The following is a 20,803-nucleotide window of genomic DNA, read 5'->3' as shown; positions in this document are numbered from 1 at the left end:
TGTTTTGCAGATTTGACTTAGAAACTGTTAAACAACACTAAATTTTAAAGGAGCAAACCTTCAAAGTCAAAAGTAAAATAAAACAAACCTAAGTATAAATCAATGTGGGTATATAATCACATACACAGGAATCGAATATGCGATTTCAAACACAGCACAGATTTCACAAAAGGCTTAAATAAAATGTTTTCACTATCATATTGGTATTAATAATAGCCCTATTTTGATTTTGGTATTATACCTGATTAATATAATTATGTTGTTAATAATTATTCTATTGTTCTTAGGAGGGAAGAATTTTACCTTTAGAGAAAAGACACCCAGATTTTCTAAAATCAAAGTAGTAAAAAAAAACATATTTCCTAAGCTCTGTCCACTAAACAGGCTTAGAAGCAAAGACTAACCAGTAACAGAGAGCGCTCCTAGCAACCAGACACTTATCCCAGCAAAAGGAACAGGATTCCTCCGAGGAAGAGCTGACTCCTAGGCTGGGGCAGGAAAGCACGAGGTGAGCAGACATCCTATCCTCCAGGGAAGCTCTCGAGATCACTGGGCCATGTCACAGACCCGGGTGCCAGCTGGAAGACAGCCCCGCTGGCTCGAAGCCACCATTCAAGGATCAGTAACGACAATAATCGCAAAAGATGGACAAACATTGAGAAGCTTTACATCCAGGAGCTTATTAAAATTTTACGAACCACTGCTCACCTGGGGATGACACTAAGGTGAATATTCCTGTCCCACCGCCTACCACCAGAAACCCTAACCCTGTACCTGTATCTAATCAAGGAAAACAAGAGGAAAACAGCGGTAAACCACCCAACTGGACGCCTTCAGCAAAACCTACAAGACATTCAACCTAGGGTTTTAAAACAAACCAACAAATAAGCAAACTGAGAGGTTAAAATACAAGAGAGGAGAGGAGATTTTAGAATGAAAGGCAGAGAAGACGAATTAACCAATTGCAAATGCAACATTTAGGTTTTATTTGTATCCTGGCTCAACTACAGGAATTACCTGAAGCAAATCAGGAAAATCTGAACAATGACCAGGTATCTGATGGGAATTACTGTCAATTCTTTTCTATGTGATAGTGGTACTATGGTTTGCTTTATTTCTGTTTTTGCCTTTTTAGAATTGTTACCTTTCAGGAAAATATATCAAAATATTTATGGATGAGATAATGAGAAAGTTGGGACTTGATTCAAAAATAACACAGTCTGGGAATGAAAGCAATATATGTAGAAGCAGAGATGAAACGTGTTAATTATGGAAGCTTGCTTGGTAATAAACACATGGGAAGTTCATTATGTCTCTATTCTTTTGTATATACTTGACATTTTCCAGCATTAAAAAAAAAAGCCATACTGGGGATAAATACGTAAGTAAACGTATTGAAGGCAAAACTGACTTTGTACCAGACACACATGGCACACGCTTGCTACGAAGAGGCTACATCACCCATTAACTTCACTTATTCAGGGCCTCATGCATATATGAAAAGGATTATTAAATTAATAGACTTTACAACAAATATAACAGAAAAACAATTCAAAGTCTGCACCTGAATCAGGCCGCCCATCTGAGCTCCGAAATTCCTGCATTCTCTTTTCCAGTTTTTGTTGTCTCCGTCGTTTCATAACCACCTCGGGATTAGAAATCGTTCGGGTAAAGCTAGTTTCAGGCATGTCTTTGTAAACCTCAGCAGCCAGTCGAGAATTTTCACTGTAAGGAAAGAAAGGCAATAACAAGATTTTCAGAATTTTACATCAGAAACAATTATACTGAAATCATACAAAACCAAAATGGCAGATGCTATCTGCCTACACAGTTCTGCCGCGCACCGTTCACCGTGGGCCAATTACTAGGGACGGGGAATACACTTCCTCTCCACACAAGCTGAAATACAGAACTAAGCAGAAATTTATAATTAAAATTTTATAGTGAGTTTACAGAACTCAATTATTGAGTATTCATTAATAAAGCTAGAATGTATAAATCATACATTTCAGTTCTTTCTACCACGGTTATCTTATAATAGACTAAATGACGGATACAACATTCCAACCACTAGAAATAAAGGATTGAACATACTTTAGTAAAAATCTGTCTTCAAATTACAGTAATCTTGAAGAACTCAAACAGCCTGATTTTTTAACAACTAAGAGATTTACCACCATTCACTCTCTTGAAGCGAAAGTTTTAAAAGGAAATTGCTCCATAAGTTCCTATAACGAGTCAACTGTATAGAATGATGAGTTGAAAACTAAATATTTAGGTAAGATTGATGTGCTTGACTAAATTTTGATAAATATACTTTAAGGATGCCATTTTTAAAATCACAAAATAATTTCATTAAGTCAGCCAAGCTTCGAATCAATCAAGGTAAACTTAACTCATTTTAAGTAGCTCATTTCCTTAACACAAATAATTTATCCCCCTATAAACTAAATAAATAGAACTGTAGCCTAAGTTCTAAACTCTCCTTTTCCTTGATATTTTTCATATATGAACAATCTATGTATACAAGTTCTTTCTCTTGCATAAATACACTAAGGAGAGCCTTACTATGTAATACTACAGTCAAGAGTTCATGTGCATCCCATAGGCGTCTCTGCCTAACAGATTAATATCTAAATCCATTTGGATGCACTCTACGATGGGCTCAAATTCCACTCTAAAGTAAACTCCCTTCACTGACAAATGGTTAATATCCTCAAGACACACACAACACTTAGAATCAACCAAAAAATGGAAAAAAGACTTGAAGAGGTCACCGCAGCAGCAGCAGAATATCAACGGTCAATAAACGTGCAGAGAGACATCCGCCTTGTTAATGATACGGTAAGCTCGGGTTACTGAAGGTCTCACATACTGCAGAGACCGTACTCTGCCCTGTTACACCCAGCAGTACTAAGGCTATGGAAACGAGAGGGCCCGTGGGCTGTGCAGACCTTTCCAGGGGCTGTCTGGCAACACAAGCATCCCAAAGGGTCTCTGAGCCATTCTTCCAGAGCATTTCCTCAGGAAATATTCACATGAGTCCTCAAAATTGTAAAAACAAGGATATTCACCGGAGTATCATTTATAATACGAAAAAAACCCTGTGAACTCTCCACAAGTACATGAAAAGGGCTGGTTTCATAAATTATGGGAAAACTATATGATAGAATACTGCACAATCATTTAAATTATTTAATATGTATGTTTTTTGTGAAAATATATATATTTTGACTGTGTGTATTTATGTGAAATACATACAATTTCAGTGGGAAAATGTCACGTGAAAAGTTCTGGTTTCAAAAGACTGATTATGCTTGTTTAAAAACTCTCTACATAGATATATGAAGCTCATATATTTGTGTTGCATGAACAAACTACGGCTCCCTTTGGGCTCATGCGTGACAAGAAGCTCCTTTTCCCTTTCTGGCAAATCTATCTACTCTGACTTTCTAAACTAAGCTGTAAACAGAACACTATGCCCTCAACTCTAAGGCAAGGAGGAGGCCTAAGAGAAACCACGATAAGAGAATGAACTGAACTAGAAACTGACAAGGCTACACTGAGGCCCGGAGACTGCAAGCGAGGAGGAAAGGCCAGCTTCTGCTCATGTCTCCTTTCTGTTATAACGAAACACAGCGGTTTCCCTTATGCCCTCAGCTCCGAGGTCAGAAGCTCAAATCCCTTCCGACAGGTAAGGTAACCTGTGATGGGGCTGCTGTGCGAGAATAAGGAAGGGGGGCGGGCGGGGGCCGGAGTGAACCTGATGGTGCATTTGAACCTGAAAAGCGAACACCAGCTTTTCTCACTGGTCTTGCCAACCTCTGATCAGGAGTTAAGCGTACCTGAGGTGTCTAAGAATCCACTACTGCCTTAAGGACCAAAACAACAGAAAGGAAAGGAGAGGCCAGGCAGAGACGAAGAACACCCTGACACCCAGTCTACCCAGCAACGGCAATACCGTTCATCAGTCCGCATCTTTAAGAAGAGCGCGCACAGCGAGACCAGCCCTGTGAGCGACGCGTGCAGCTCAGTCAGAGCCCCACCGGCTTCCCTCGACGCCGAGGACCCAGCACGAGCCCCAAGGCACTTACCTGAGGCGCACCCTCTTCGACCTTTACTTGGTAATTTAATGAGGTCTGCTGCATGAAAAACACCGGGCTTAGAACACAAAGAAACAGGAATATTTCCAAAATTAACTTACGTGTCATCCCCATGGAAAGGTCTATCGTCTCGATCAGACGCCTGCCTCATTGCCTCTTTTTCTCGCTTCTTTTTTTCCTTCTTTTCTTTCTTTGAGAGAGTTCTCTTGAAGTTCTGGATAACACCTTCTTTTTCCTGCTTTTCAGGTCCGTTACTTTGAGCCTTCTGATAAAAGTAACATTATCACTACACTGGCTATGACACAGAATGACATAAAGCTAGCTATCTATGGCTTGGCTAACTTCACCTCATACGCTGCGGCCAGAAACAGAGCCACCGGGGCAGGGCAAGGACTGGGGTGAGAAGCGTTCTTTGTCTTGATGGGCCGACAGTTACGTGAGTGTACTGATCAAAACGTACACATTCGAGATCTCATTTCACCTTGTGTAAATTGTATCTTAATTCAAAACTATAACCAAGGAAGCAAACACACAAGAAAATCCAAACCCAGTTAGAAAACAGGTTGGAATCACACCAGTTTATTATTTTTAATAAATAAAAATCCAAATAATTTACATGAAGTAACTTAAATAAAAGGAAACTAATGAAAATATGGAAGTAACTAAGTGTTTGAATCATCGTCTACTTTAAATATGTTTTCTTTAACTTCAAAAGAAATGTTAAGAGTAGCCCTAATAAACTGGATTTTATGAAGCAAAGTTGTAAGTACTGTGTTTGTACAAAAACTGCTCATTTCTTTTCCAGATCTTACTTGTTTCCTTATTCGTAATTTATAACTTGGCCTGCCAGCAGATGACACAGAGACAAATTATTTTTATATGACTTAATAGGTTGGCTGGTAAAGAATCAAGAAAAATAAAAGATTATCTTATTGGGAAAGAAAACTGCCTTCTGCTTTCTGAGTGAGCATCTCCGTTTCCTTGCAAGCTACTCCAGCACCCTCCTGTCATCCTGACCCCAGAAGAGTTCTACTACATAGCAAGCAGGATCTGTGGCTCCGTGAAAAGGTACATCAGCTGAAACCATGGTGCAGAAACAAAATAAAACATGGACACACACACACACACACACACACACAAGTATCCGTTCTTGTATCATATGTGTTCGCCACAACGGCAATAAAAGTCCCTGGAGCGCAGGAACAGGAACACAGAGGACATGACACAGACGACGTGAAAACTGCTGCCCTAAGTAAATAATGGTACTTGCCCCCCAGTCTGCTGGGGCACAAAATTAAATACAAGATTTTTCTCAAAATATCCTTAACCTCTGCATTTGCTGTCACTTGTCAATACTGAATTCTAGTGTAAGAGGCCACTTGACTTAAAACAGAATTATAATTGTTTTAAAATTGTATCGATATTTCATAGTATTCCACATAAAAAGGACAGTAGCACAGGAATTCCAGACATCCTACTACCTGAGAAAGTTTTAGACTCACTCTATTTCATCATCCAAAGAAACGCAAGGAAGTTTACTAATTTCTAACCTTACACACATAACATGAAAAAGGTCTTAAATATGCCTTATTAAGTTGTATCTAAAAGTTCACATATAAATAGGTTATTAAAGTTTTATTTTCCCTTCTGATTCTTATTAAAACCTATTTTGACTTTATAATTTAGGGGAAAAAACCTGAAGCTGATTTGAACATTAAGTCTCTTAGGAACAAAAGCTTACATAACTCTTCTTTGAAAAGGAAGGAGTAATATTTTGGATTACTCAGTGAAACAGAGGATGAAGCAGGGAGAAGCTGGGCTACTTTTAAATTATATTCCAGGACGGGGGTAAAAGGGTAGTTCAGGAAGAGAAGCGAAACACAGAATGAACCCCTCTGACACGACACGTGGTCAGACGCAGGCCAGGCACAGCACGGGCCGAGACCCAAGGCCTCACCTTAGCAGGAATGGCATCGTTCTCATTCTTAAGAACAAATCTGCCCTCTCGATCATCCTTATTCCAATTCAACTGCACAACAAGGGGTTTCTCGTCTATATCCAATCTTCTTTCTTCTTCACAACATGAAAAGGAAAAGAAAGAAGCCGTGGTTATCTAATGGCACTAGCCAATGCAACGTTCTGACACACATTAAATTTTATAGACCAAAAATACCTAATTGCCTTGATTACTTACCGATAGGCTGAAGCGTAATTCACAATGTGAAGTTAGAGTTTCAATGACTAATTCAGTATTTTGGTGCTACTATATGTGTACTATCACGTGTCCAATGCCAGACACGGACCAGGCACAGCTTCCTGACAACATTTAGAATGTAACCCAGAAAATAAGAGAAATACACATGGGCTAGAAAAAATTATAAGCAGGGTTTTGCCATACGTTTGTTTCTATAAATCAAATTCCCTCACATACAACTGGAAAATACGGAAATAATGTTCATATCACACAGAAGTTCCACTGATTCATGGGATTTTTCTTCTCATGTTAATGTTAAGACGCTGTCAAGAAACGGCACCACCGCCATCAGTCTTGGAAGCGATCACTGCACTCTCCCTCCTCCCCCTGCACCTCTGATCCTCGTCTCCAAAACCACACTCCTCGACCCGCACAGCCCCTCCCACCATGAAGCACCAGCCTTTTCTCTGTCGATGAAGTGCTATGTTAAGTGACTACTTCCTCCCTTACTAGAAACCTAACAAGCCTCATGGCAGCCCACTGAGGGCCCTACACAGCCTGACCACCTACTAGAAGCCGAGAGCTGGCAAGGATTACCCAGGTAAACGCACACAGGATGCACCACAACGAGGGCAGCAAAGACAGGAAGCAGTGAGACCAGAGGGGGTGGATGACAATGGTACAGGAAGCAAGTCAACGGGGCAAACTGAGAAGACAGAGTTTATAGAGGCTTTCAGTGAATATTATAGGTAAACAGCAGTGTTAATGATCAGAATACAGGAAAAACAAATTCTAAGTCATTATTTTATCAACTGAAAATATGAGAAAAGAGTAGTAAGTCACATATCGGATCAAGAAGTTCCAAATTCCTGCTGCAAAACCAAAATTACCAAGTTGTTCGTGTTGCAGAATCTTCACTAGATCAAAATCCCTCATGGCATGCTTTTTAGAGAACCAATCTTAAGAACAATTAAGTCTAAATCGTAAAACAAAAACAAGGTGAGCTGTTCTAAAGCATACGTGCCTAACTACCGCATGCAAATATAGGTAGGGCCCTGCTACAACTTTATAACTTAAGGTATCTTCTGCCTTATGTTAGAAGAGCAGAATCCTTTTTACTTTTCCAGTTGATTTCACACAAGGAACCCTAACGCAGAGAAGGGCTGAGAGTGGCGTTTCCATGGTGCTGGGCCAGCGCTCTGGTTCACACAGCAGCTGCGGTGTCCAGCGGCTCACTGAGGAGCACGTTACATTTCCAGCGAAACGAGCTGCACCTGCCGGATGCGGCAGGAGCTGCTGGTTCCCACCAGGTTGCGCACTGTCCCACCAGGGTCACGTCGGGCTTTCCACGGCGCTGTAGGAACAAGCGCTGCCCGCAAACCAATGTGAACAGGAAAGGAGGGCACTGCCCCCACGCAGGAGCTGCGCAGGGCCCAGGAGGCGCACGTGCCCTGTCAGGGAGCAACTGTGATTAAGAACGGGATGAAATTTTCAGTTTTCCTTTCATCTGATCTGTACTATTTTTTCAAACACCCACCAAGCTGTTAAAGCATAAATCCTGATGAACTTGTCTGAATCTATGCAGTAAAATGAACTGTTAGGTATTTCCTTTGGCCTAGAGATGCCACTAAAACAATTACTGACACACTAAGGGCTCCGTGACCCGAAAGAGATTGAGAACCTGCACGCCAGGGTCTGCTCCTCTCTGAGACCCTGGCGGGGTATGAAGGTGCAGAAGGACACGGCCAGGCCAGCCTAGTGGTCACTGCAGGGGCGGGGGGAGATGGGGAACACTTCCTTCTTTACACAGCTTCCTTGTGTTTTCATCCCTTACAAGTAACATATTTTACTTTTTAATTAAAAACAAATCTAGCAAAGAAAGTTTAAAGAAAAAATGTTCTTTAAAAAAAAATCAAACCCATTCCATTTTTAGATCTCAAATCCCAATCTTAGATAGCATTTCAAAGACCTCACTTGGCAGCATTCAAATGACCCAATGGTGCAGCGAGAAGAGGGCTGAAAGTGAGAAATACTTTATTCCTCTTTGTAACCTATTTAAAAAGATTGTGAGGTAAAAGGAGAATTCAACCTCAAAAAAACGTCCAAAATTGAGACCATCCGCTATTGTCAAATTTAGTTTGGGTATTATTTATGTAGGTGATACCCTAGTAACCTTAAAAGAGTGATAAACAAGTACAGCCTACCTAATATAATACTGGTAGCATTTGGTGACACCTGAATTCCACACACTACAAAAATTTTAGCCCAATTTCAAATGTACAAAGAAAGCTGTACTTTTGAAGATAAGAAAAATAAATTATGTTCAAACAGGTTCTGTGGCTGAAACTTAAACAGGTATTCAAATTGGGCTTGTACTATATACAATCCTTTGTTTACTGCATTAACTGGAATTTGTTATTTTTTTTTTAAACAGGTGACTCAGTACTTCAAAAGCATTCATAAAAAATTTTATAAATTTCTACATTTCTAATGAGTTCAACTTCAATTGCCATGTGATATATAGGATACTTTCAGAAATTTCAAATCTTAAAACAAGGAGAAATGAGAGTTTCCTCAAGATGCCCTAATTGTTCCCAAAGAACAACGTTACTGTTTCACGTTACAGAAGTATTACAGCAAGCATGATAAAACACTGGGTTTTACTCATAAAATACTGTACTCATAAAACACTGGGTTATCGTTAATTGTAATATTATAATCTATGCAGAAGAGCTACATGAAATACTTCTCCAAAATTAAGCAGCTTACTGTACCATCAATGTATGTGACTGATCTGCTGGAGAATTTCAATTATGAAACGTTATGCTACTTATCTCTGGAGAAGTGAGCATACGTAAAACTGATCTATTCATTCTAACTCCCAACAAATGCACCTACTAGGTAGGAACTTATGAGGACATTTCGCAGACATACTCGAGTTTTGCCAACCTGTTAACTGCTTCCCCAGCCCCTCCAGAAAAAGAAAGAGGGGGTCAGCAGTAAAGCAGGGCCCCCGGGACAAGTGACTGTGATAGTCTCCAGATGAGCACACATGGCCGACAAGCCCCGTCTGTGTCCACTGACCTCCGCTGACATGCACTTCGTACAGGGAGTACTTGGGTGATGACAACATCCGCATGTCAGGGCGGAATTTCTCCGCGAGCGTTTCCAGCACGTCCTGAGTGGTGGCGGTACTAGAGACCCGGATACATTTTGTTGCGAAGTTCCCAGCAGCTTTATCTTGAAAATAAAATCTCATCACTCCATGGAACTCCAAATCCTAAAAGGAAAACAAAATGATACATTTTTGGAAAAACAACATCCTAAAATGATGTCTTCAAATTTAATTATGTGACTTGGGACAAGTTATTTACAATCTGTCTCCTTCTTACGTGTCTCAAGTATCAGGTAACGGCGGTAGAGCACCTGACGTCAGAGCCATCAGCAAATGCCAGGCACACCTGGACAGGCATCGTTTTATGGCGTCTTTATAACAACCCAGTGAAGCGGATACTATGACCAAACCCAACTCTCAAGATTTGGTCTTTAAAACTCACAAAGTCTGAGTATCTTGCTCAAGCAGTTAGCTATGCAGCAAACCCAGAATCAAACCCAGATCCACTGAACTCTGAAGTCCATGCCTATCTGCCCCTGAGGTGCCATCCCATCCTGAGATTACAAAGCCTAAATGAAGAGACTGTTCTAAAAGCAAAGGGGAAATGTTAACCCCAATCCTACCATGAATGGGAATAAATGGAAACTCAACGTTAGCGGAATGTAAATTGTAAGTAATTTTCACTATGAACTACTTGCCCCAAATCAACAGACACAATTTAGATTTTTCTTAAAATCTTACTTCTAGAGAAAAATTCGACAGAATGTCAACCAAAGACTACTTCAAGCAGGCTGAAGCCCATGCGACTGTGGAAGGCTCCCTCCCATGGCTTCCTTTTTTTTTTTCTTTTCTTTTCAATCAATTACGAGATGGTTATTTAGGTCCTTTGCTATCACCACAAAAATAAGATTCAGCATGGGGCTTCCCTGGTGGCGCAGTGGTTGAGAGTCCGCCTGCCGATGCAGGGGACACGGGTTCGTGCCCCGGTCCGGGAGGATCCCACATGTGCGGAGCGGCTGGGCCCATGAGCCATGGCCGCTGGGCCTGCGCGTCTGGAGCCTGTGCTCCGCAACGAGAGAGACCACAGCAGTGAGAGGCCCGCGCACCGCAAAAAAAAAAAAAAAAAAAGACTCAGCAGTTCACATCCCACAGACTGGGAATCACCGCATCAAAGAGAATCCGTGTTTGTTTGGCAGGTTACACTTTATCTGGGGATGCAAGAGGGTGAGGTCCAGGGTTCCTGTGCACCCCATTAATCCCTTGAACACAGAACAAAGCACAGCTCCCCGCCAACTCCTGAGGAGCACTTGCGACCCGACCCCGAGGTTCTGTGCTCGGCCTCCTGCAGCAAAAAGCCTCGGCCGGGCTGCTCTTCAACGGCCGCCTTTCTCTCCCCACCACGTCTGACACATGGAGTCTCTCCACCTCCAGATGTATCCAGAATCCATCCAAAATCTTGTTAAAACCCAGTCGGATAAATCAGTCCTCGCTTTCTTCCTCGCAGTGGCTTTCGCTCTCAGACGTCAAGTTTCTCCTGCAGCTCAGAGACCATCGCAGTCAAGCTTCTGCCCACGTCCCAGTCCACTAGCCTAACCTTCAATGAAAATTATGAACTGGGAAGTATTTATTTGAAGAAAAGTAAGGCAAATGGAATATTATTGATAGAATGGGGTTAACGGTGTAACCATTCGAAAGTTAAACCGGAAAAACGAGACTATAAGGCACGTTTCTAGTGACGAAGCTTTTACTGTGCTCGCCCAGACCCTGCCCACTGGGCCACCCGCCCTCCCTGTTCCCCCTGCCCCGGGGAGAAACACAGGTAAGTGAGCATGTGTGTTAGAAGAACACCACTGAACCACAGACTCTGGGATGAAGCAGGACCACGGTTACGGGGTGAGAGCTGAGAAAGCTTAATGAATTAGGAGTCTTCTTTGTCTGGCTTGGATCAAGCAGCAAAAAAAAAAAATGAGGCTGATATCCTTTAAAAATAAATGTCTCCATCTCCATGTTAGTCTGGCAACCCTAAAAGCCGTAAGTAAGGATGCACGGGAGAGATGCCCCTCAACTCAGAATCTGTACGCAGGTTCGGGTCAACGCCAGTAACAGCCAAGGCTCCCTCGGCACGCACTCTGCCCCAGACATGGTGCTCAACACTCTCCACATGGCTCCCTGGGCCCCAGGATCCCCCAGGGGCCCAGCCCCGTGAAGTCACTCAGGGACCCCCATTCCAGGTTTCACTCTTCCTACCGACCAACCTCCTCCACAGGCCCCTAAGACAGCACTTCAGAAAACAACACTTAGTCTGGAAATTCGGTTACCTACATTTAAGTTTTTATTATGGGAGTCACATTTTTATCCCAGAATTCCGCTCCTTTCACCACCGCCACCCTGAAATCATCTTTACGCTGCACCTAGCAGTCTCCTCTGAAGGCCCACCCTTATACCTCTCTAAATTACCCTCCGTAGCACTCAATCATTTTGATAACTGGGTCGTTCTAAATACATCATTTGTGATGAGAATAGAACAGCTAGATACACCTACAGGTCCCAAAAGACACGAAAGCACCAGCTTCTCTGAGAATGGCCAACAAGTAATTCCCAACTACCAGATATTGAAGGAACAGAGGCAGCATCTGTGGCTGAGAGGGGCTGCCCACCCCAGCTGGGCAAGAACAAAGGAAAGCATCTAGAATGACTAGATGGAGGCAAGCCTGGAGACAGCCCCCCGTATCCTTGGTCACCCTCATCAAAGTCCCTCGCGTACAGATTACTACCCTTTATAGGTACAAAGAAAACTACAAATATTAACCCTCCATTATTAATGTGGTTCAGCTACTGATCTTACATAAAATGTTGAGATAGAAGATTTTTTTTTAAATAGAGTAAACCCAAGGTTACAGATACAGGTCTCCAGCAAGCAACAGCTGTCTACAGAGAAGTAATAATATTTCTATTGATGTTTTTAAAGAAAAAATTCTGCAGGTCTGTCGAGCCTAAATAAAGTAGCCAATAAAAATGACCTTTGATTTGATTTCATTTGCACTAAATAAGTATTAATAAATAACTATTAGTTAGTTTGCCTGGTGACCTTGACATCACACAGAACATGTGGGTAGAGTCGTCACTGGGGTGTCCCTTAATGAATGAACACATTAGCATTCTGTTCAGTCGTTCAGCTAATTTTGGCTGGTGTGAATAAGTCCACAGAATTTTATCAAACCTGAGAAGACTGCTAACATCAAGCTCCTGAACCTAAAAATTGGGCATGTAGTGACCAAACTAACACACAGTAATAACTAACTAATATATATGATGGTCTACCACGTGCCAGATACTGACGGTTCAGCATTTAACTCCCCAAACTAAGGGTTAGGTACTACCATCAGCCCCACTGCACAGGGGAAAAAAGAAAAAGGAGGTCCAGAGAGGCTAAGCACATGAGCTACAATCACACAGCCACCAAGTGGCGGGCTGCAGGCACCAGAGGAGCCCCAGAAGAAACAAGTGGACAGCTGAATAACTGAGAGCGAAGGTTCAGAGGGGCTGGAGACCTGGACAGCACGTGCTCAGCTGCAGGTGTCCTCATGGCCCCCACTCCCCACGGAGCCCAGCCCGGCTGGGAGGCACAGCAGGGCACAGGACAGCAGGCACCCCTGAGGGAGTCTTCATCACCCATGTGAGCTCGGATGCCCTCAACTATAAGGTGGAAGCGCCATCAGGGCCTGGGCCCCTTCCTAAGGTGACTTCCTCTCAGCCTCTCCACAGACGGCAGCTCTTCTGAGATGAGGAGCTTTCATTCACAGTCCAGGTCCTCCCTCGGTCTCCAATGCTTCACACATAAAAATCAAAACACATTTGAGTCAAAACTTCCAGCAACAATGTCTGATGCCTCCAGCTATGGCTGTCTGTTCTCACCTGATCAGAACTCTGAAAAACAAAACTTTACACTTGCAATCAGTAGGCAGCTGGAATTCTGATGCTGCTGCAGCCAACACGGCCGTAATTTTATAAAGGCAAGTGTTTCCTTAAAAAAGACTCCTCCCCTCCTTAGTGCTGGTTACGCCTATCACCCAAGATAAAACAGCATTTAAAATAAAAGCACTGGGACGTCCCTGGTGGCGCAGTGGTTAAGAATCCACCTGCCAATGCAGGGGACACGGGTTCAATCCCTGGTCTAGGAAGATCCCACATGCCGCGGAGCAACTAAGCCCGTGAGCCACAACTACTGAGCCCGCGAGCCACAACTACTGAAGCCCGCGAGCCACAACTACTGAAGCCCGCACGCCTAGAGCCCGTGAGCCACAACTACTGAGCCTACATGCCACAACTACTGAAGCCTGCACTCTAGAGCCTGTGAGCCACAACTACTGAGCCTGTGAGCCACAACTACTGAGCCTGCGAGCCACAACTACTGAGCCCGTGAGCCACAACTACTGAAGCCCGCACGCCTAGAGCCCGTGAGCCACAACTACTGAGCCTACATGCCACAACTACTGAAACCCACGCACCTAGAGCCCGTGCTCCACAACAGGAGAAGCCACCGCCATGAGAAGCCCGCGCACTGCAACAAAGAGTAGCCCCCGCTCACCGCAACTACAGAAAGCCCTCATGCAGCAACGAAGACGCAACGCGGCTAAGAATAAATAAATCAATAAAAGACTTGACCTTAAAAAAAAAAAAATCTTTAAAAGCACTGCTGCAGGGCCTCCCGTATCTGGGTGAAGTGCTGCCTGCTGACAGCAAGTTTTCAGGGAGAAACTTCTGTCTGGAGCTGGCGGGACAGTAACTAAGCCCCTCTCGTCACCTACGTACTGCATATCCATCACAACAGCTCAGTGCAGAGGGAAGGAAAAGACAATATAACCATCACTTGGTTCCCTTCCTTGACGGTTACTTTTCCTGACAGGAAAACACCTTTCTTTTTTTCCTAAAGGTATATACTCACCTTTACATAAAGTCTTCCCTGAGAAAAAGGATCACTGACGATTTCTACAACAGAAATGCAACACTGCTTGGGGCTGTGTTAACCACTCTGAAACAAAAGCATTTTCATGTTTATCAGAAAGAATGCAACAGACAAAAAAAAGAGAGAGAGAAGGTTTCTTATGAAATTACACACTAAAGAGCCAAAGCAAGGAACCACGAGTTAGAGATGGAGACTTGCTTTTCAATATTTTATCAATATCTCATGAGTGAATGAAACTGATAATCAATCGGCCTTCTTATCCAAACGAGCAGAAACTCACCAGAGCAACCCCAAATCTCCTTTGGCTCAAGCTAATCAGAACGACTTGCTCTAAAGCTTAAACAGGGCAACCAGGCTCCACTCACGTTTCTTCTCCTCACTTTCAGCAGTTATTTGAAATCCACGTCTTAGCCTGTAGCGCAACAAGGCTACCTGCAAACAGGTAATCAGCTTCCCAACCCCCCCGGAGGGCACAGCCACCGACAGGACCACCACTTTATCACACACACACACACTTTATTCCCAGGCTGGTGCCTCCAAGACAGGGGCAAAATGTTAAGAAAAGATACAGCCGTGCCTTCAAAACACACACATCACTGTACATAAACCATCAACAGCACAATGGCCATCTGACTCACGTTGTTAAAAAGAGAAATAAAATTTGAATGTCAACAGGTTAGGTAGAGAATGGAAGAAATACTTGAATATGGGTTTCTGTAATCTTACTTCTATAAACACTATCTTTTAAACTTGTATGAACTATTTTTTAAACCAGTACTTCAAGAATACTTTTTAAAATTATATGCATTTCATTACCTAAAACTTTTGCAAGACAAATACTCCTGAAAGCTTAAAAGAGCTATCTGGAAAGTACCTTCACCCACTTCTGCCCATGGCAATCATTTCTGTTTCATCACCCGGCCTCCGCAGGGCTCCGTCGCTCTGTGTGACATAAACTGGCCGACAGGCACACCTCACTGTACTGCACTTCACAGATACTGCGGTTTTTACAAATTGAAGATCTGAGGCAACCCTGCGTTGCCGGATGATGAATGGTTAGCAATTTTTAGCAATAAACTCTTTTTTAATGAAGGCATGTACATTGTTTTTTCAGACATAATGCTACTGCGCACTTAACAGACTACAGGATCACGTAAACATAACTTTTATATGCAACCGGAAACCAACACAAATCCGTGTGCCTCGCTTTACTGTGGCATCTGGAACGGAACACACCGTGTCTGCAGCGAGCCTGAGTCGTCATCTGAGAGCAGCTGCTCTGACCCAGCAATCCTCACCCAGCAACAGTTTATACCTGCACACGTCTAGCTGGTCTTTATAATAAAATGACTCCAATACATCTTTCTGTCTGAAAATAAAGGCAGAATCTCTAACACATCGCAATGCACACCTGTGGATGTGAGCCAACTGCTGTTCTCCTAGCATCCTGAGGCTAGTTTACCAAAGCTGAGGAAGACCAAGCTCACTGACCATGGGCAAAAGTCATCTTTCAGGATAAACGTTCTCTGGACTGAAAAACTGATCGAGAGCACACACGTCCCACAGAGAGAACACACGCAGATCGCCCCTTTTATGAACTCTAACAAAAATCCATCCAGTATCCAACCATGTCAACGTTATAAATAAGACAATTCTCTGCCAGAAAACACAGGCTGCCATGAAAACCAAGCGGCCAACGTGGTTTTTTAAGGCCACGGTAATCACTGCCAACATTATCTACTTAACTCCTGCCCGCTCACGGTACAGGACGACGAGCCATGGAAGTCTGCCGGCTTCCAGGCAAGTTCCATCTGTGCTTCCCTGTGAGACTCCGTCGGACCCGGAACTCTACCCGCCCTCAGTCAGCATTATAACGGGATCAAAAGGTCAACGTCTTCCCCACGGTCCTCTTAGAATTTTTAATCTGTATCTGAATACCTGCCACACAACATACATTGGGGAAGCGAAAGATATGACGACTTGAAGAACACATTAAACCCACATGACCAAAGAGCAATAATCACAAATGTGATTAAAGACCAACTTTACTTCTACTGTAACCTTTAAGTACTGCACTTGTACAAATGTAAAGTGCAGCACAGAGGTAAACAAAACAACCCTCAAAGCCACCTCTCTAGTCGGGGGTCTACCCAACTTTGCCATGGATCCTTCGGCAGTCTGGTGAAGCCTATGCAACTCTTCTCAGAATAAAAATGTTAAATGAGGCTTCCCTGGTGGCGCAGTGATTTGAGAGTCCGCCTGCTGATGCAGGGGACACGGGTTCGTGCCCCGGTCCGGGAAGATTCCACATGCCACGGAGCGGCTGGGCCTGTGAGCCATGGCCACTGAGCCTGTGCATCCGGAGCCTGTGCTCCGCAACGGGAGAGGCCACGACAGTGAGGGGCCCACGTACCGAAAAAAAAAAAAAATGTTAAATGCATAAAATAAAATACAAAGGATTGCAAAGTGAACAATTACATTAAAATACAATTATTAAAATATTTTTAAAACCTGTGACATAGTAATATGAGTGTTCTTTATTAACATTAAATAAGGCCTAGATTTTATTTTATGCATTTAAAATTTTAGAACTCCAATTTTGAAGTAGATATGAGATTAAACTCATAAATGAAGAAAATGCTACATTTCAGTTAGAGGCTAATAAAATTTACTGAAAATTAAGATGTACTTATTTTCTCATCCACGTTGAAAGATCCCATGGGATGTATTCATAGACCTCAAGTTAAGAACGCCGTGGAACATCTCCAGTGATAACAAACGCACCATCCAGCCAAGCAATGGATGCTTTCTTTGTGCAGCTCGACAGCTAGAAAGTACCGCCTTATACAAAAGCAAGATTCATCTCACGTCGCTTTGCCAACTGCTTAACTTTGCCTGTTGGTATCATTTAGACCTGTATTCAAACCGTGGTTTATGAATGATCATTCTTTTCCATTCACTGATGACGTGAAGCAGGACAGAGTAGATTTCCCAGGCACCATGCGCTCTGGGCTAGGAGACTTCAGCTCCAGGCGAGCTCCTGTGCATGCCCTGGGCTCCTAGGAAAAAGGCAGTTCTTTCTTACTACCGGTCACGGTAAACGGGTTTAGATGGAGAAAAGGGCTTCTGATGTTTTGGGCTGGACTGATTCCTCGCTGTGGGAGCTGTGCTGTGCTCTGCGGGCTGCCTAGAACATCCCTGGCCTCTATCTACCGGATGCCAGCAGCACCCACCCAGCTGTGACAACCAAAATTGTCTCCAGATACCTGCACAGACTCCCCAGGAGATACAACTGTCCCGGTGGGGACCCATGACTCAGAATAAGCCTGGAACCTCTTCAACATCGCATTCTAATTCCCATTCAACCAAGTCTTCTCCTTCCTGGGACATAATCCCAGATCCACTCACTATTGTGTTCACCTCTCTCCTGAACACATTCACGTTCTAGCCTCCGAGCCTCAAATAGTTTCCAGACTTGATCACAGAACTCCAGGTGTGTCTAACCAGCTGCAAATATACTGCTGATGCCAACACCATACCTGTAATAAATGCAATTTAAGATGACATTAGCTTGTTGGAGAGCACCTAATACTGCTGTTTCACAGGAGGTTCCAGTAAAATGACAAGTCTGAGTCACTGCCCCGTTGGTCCACCCGGGAACCTTTCTCCAGCTTGGCATTGATCTGTTAAGCAACCGCCTTTGGGTAAAACTAATCACCCGGCTGCTAATTCATCTCACTGCGCTGAGATCCAGCCCTTAAACAGAAGAACAGGATGAAAGACACTGTTGAATTCCTTGATTAAAGTCCAGACACATCACGACTAATGCATTTCCTTGATCTACAAATCTGGCAGCCCTACTCTCTCTCTCTCACTCAGGCACACACACAAAATGACATCACCGTATCCACTGCGCCAGGCTGGTTCCTGTGAATGGGATTACATAGCTTTCCAACCCCAAGATTCAGCTTCCTTTTCAGTCCTGCCATAATCACAGAGAGCATTTCTATGAACAGTTTAAGTTCATCTCTACAGTGTCAGTGTAAACAGTTTACACATTGCTTTTAAAACTTGTGTAATAAATAAACATCTTCATGGAAACCCACACTTTAAAAATTATAGATGTCATCATAAAGCAATTTAAGAAATGTTAATAAACTTGTCTACATAAAAATAAACTGGATGGGACTTCCCTGGTGGCACAGTGGTTAAGAATCCGCCTGCCAATGCAGGGGACATGGGTTCGAGCCCTGATCCAGGAAGATTCCCACATGCCGTGGAGCAACTAAGCCCGTGCGCCACAACTACTGAGCCTGCGCTCTAGAGCCCGCGAGCCACAACTACTGAAGCCCGCGCGCCTAGAGCCCGCGCTCTGCAACAAGAGAAGCCACTGCAATGAGAAGCCTGCGCACCACAACGAAGAGTAGCCCCTGCTCACCGCGCCTAGAGAAAGCCCACACGCAGCAACGAAGACCCAACGCAGCCAAAAATAAAAATGAATTAAAAAAAAACCCAACAACTTGAATTTGGCAAAAAAAAAAAAGGCACACAATAAGTGAAGTCCAAAGACCAGTGACACACTGGGGAAAAACCATTTCGAACTTACATGACAGAAAGAAATATAATGTAGTATATTAAAAGTCTCTAAAATTTGAGAAGAAAAACATAAATAACCCATTTTTAAATGGGCAAAAAAAGCCTCAACAGTTACTTCACAAAGAAGTGAGTATGACTCAAGTATAAAAAAGGGTGAACCACCTCATTAATGATAAAACTTCAATACTTTAAAATAAGATAACAAGGGCTTCTCTGGTGGCGCAGTGGTTGAGAGTCCGCCTGCCGATGCAGGGGACACGGATTCGTGTCCCGGTCCGGGAAGATCCCACATGCCGCGTAGCGGCTGGGCCCGTGAGCCATGGCCGCTAAGCCTGCGCGTCCGGGGCCTGTGCTCCACAACGGGAGAGGCCACGACAGTGAGGCCCGCGTACCGCAAAAAAAAAAAAAAAGCTAATAAGATGCCGTTTCTCAATCAAATTGGTAAAAATCTGAAAGTTTGACAACATCCTCTATTTGTGGGGCTGGCAAAACAAGGTACACCAAGGAGCAGAACTGTGGCAGTATTTGGCAAAATGAGATACACATGTACCTTTTGACACAGCAATTCTACTTTTGTGGATCTATTCCAAAGATACACTAGCAAAGTTATTGACTGTAGCACCATTTATAACAGCAGAAGTTTGGAAATGGTGCAGCAAGGTGTGCTGGTTGAATAAACCCTGGTCCTTTCATATAATGGAATAAAATGCTGCGACTACCAGAAATGAGGAAGCTCTTCACCCTGTGACCTGGCACGGATCACAAGTGCACAGTTAAGTGAAAACAGCAAGGAACGAAACAGTGTACATGGTAAGCATCTTTTACGTGAAAAGGCAAGAAACACACACACACACCCCTGATCATATCTGCACAAAGAAACCTTCCCTAAAGTGGATAAACCAAAATGTAATAAAAGATGGAAGCAAAGCCTTTCTAAATCCACTTTATTACACAGCTTCAACTCTGGACCCATTTAATTATTTTAAAAATTAAAACTTAAACGAAAAGTAAACACTAAAAATTTAAAACAAACAGAAATTAACGTCTAACTATATATGAAGCTGGTCACATTGCCATATAGAAAAAAGACTCATTTTCAAGTGACCTTAGAAAAGTGTTTTGACTTTACATTCCTAGTAGACTCTATTCTAAGGATAATTATTTTGCGAAAAAATATTAATCTTTATTCAGGAGCCCTATTGTTAATAATAATATTAGTACCATTATGTCTAATACAAGAACTACATGATAGAATGAAGCAAACAAGTACTGTGTTAATATAGTTACAAACACACAATTTTCAATGTAAGAGAAAAGAGACTTTTAAAAATCAAAGTAATTACATATAAACCCAGTAGGGCCAAATCTGAACTGGAAACATCAGTAGAAACTCACGGATTTTTTTCCCCCACAGAAAAGTATCTTCTAGCTCTTGCCACTGAAATGGTCACGAAGCAAAAGACAAGCTGTAGAAATAAGCACCTCTGGCACCTAGACTGTTGTCTCTAAATACTACTCTCCACTAAAAGGAACCCAGGCTCCTTGGAGGAATGGTTTAATCCAGGTATTGGTCACAAAATGGACAGATGAGTTTGGGACACCTTGTTATGCCATAAAACAAGGAAGTTCTAAAAAAAAACTCAAAAAAAAAAATAAAACCCTCTAGCCAAACAAAAGGTGCACCTGGCCAAATCTGGATAATTTGAATACCGGCAAGAATAATGACTGCAACCGACAGAGACACAGAATCCATGAAAATCCTCAAGTTTATAATGACAGCAAACAGAAATGAGAAAACCCAAACAAAACCAAAATCACTGCTGCCACTG

The 20,803-nt window shown here is 42.9% G+C and overlaps 1 protein-coding gene across 12 annotated transcripts in view; it reads right to left on the bottom strand.

The window, feature by feature from the left end:
* The window catches only part of AFDN (afadin, adherens junction formation factor), a 138,168-nt gene that overhangs the window by 88,068 nt on the left and 29,297 nt on the right, over window positions 1–20,803 (bottom strand). For 7 of the 12 annotated variants that reach the window (XM_022561113.2, XM_030760332.2, XM_022561121.2 and 4 more), the window contains exons 2-5: window positions 9,382–9,577; window positions 6,061–6,176; window positions 4,205–4,368; window positions 1,565–1,725 (exon numbers count right to left, since the gene is read on the bottom strand). In XM_022561113.2, the coding sequence (XP_022416821.2) occupies window positions 1,565–1,725; window positions 4,205–4,368; window positions 6,061–6,176; window positions 9,382–9,577 (637 nt within the window). The remainder of the gene's footprint in view (window positions 1–1,564; window positions 1,726–4,204; window positions 4,369–6,060; window positions 6,177–9,381; window positions 9,578–20,803) is intronic. The other 5 variants (XM_022561140.2, XM_022561144.2, XM_030760335.2 and 2 more) reach the window with 3 other exon arrangements.

Source organism: Delphinapterus leucas, chromosome 12 (genome assembly GCF_059928025.1).
Source record: "Delphinapterus leucas isolate spDelLeu-1000000601 "Yukka" chromosome 12, BTC_Dleu_Yukka2, whole genome shotgun sequence".
NCBI classification, from domain to species: domain Eukaryota; kingdom Metazoa; phylum Chordata; class Mammalia; order Artiodactyla; family Monodontidae; genus Delphinapterus; species Delphinapterus leucas.
The sequence above is the reverse complement of the archived record's forward strand: the minus strand, read 5'-3'. Positions and strand labels throughout refer to the sequence as shown.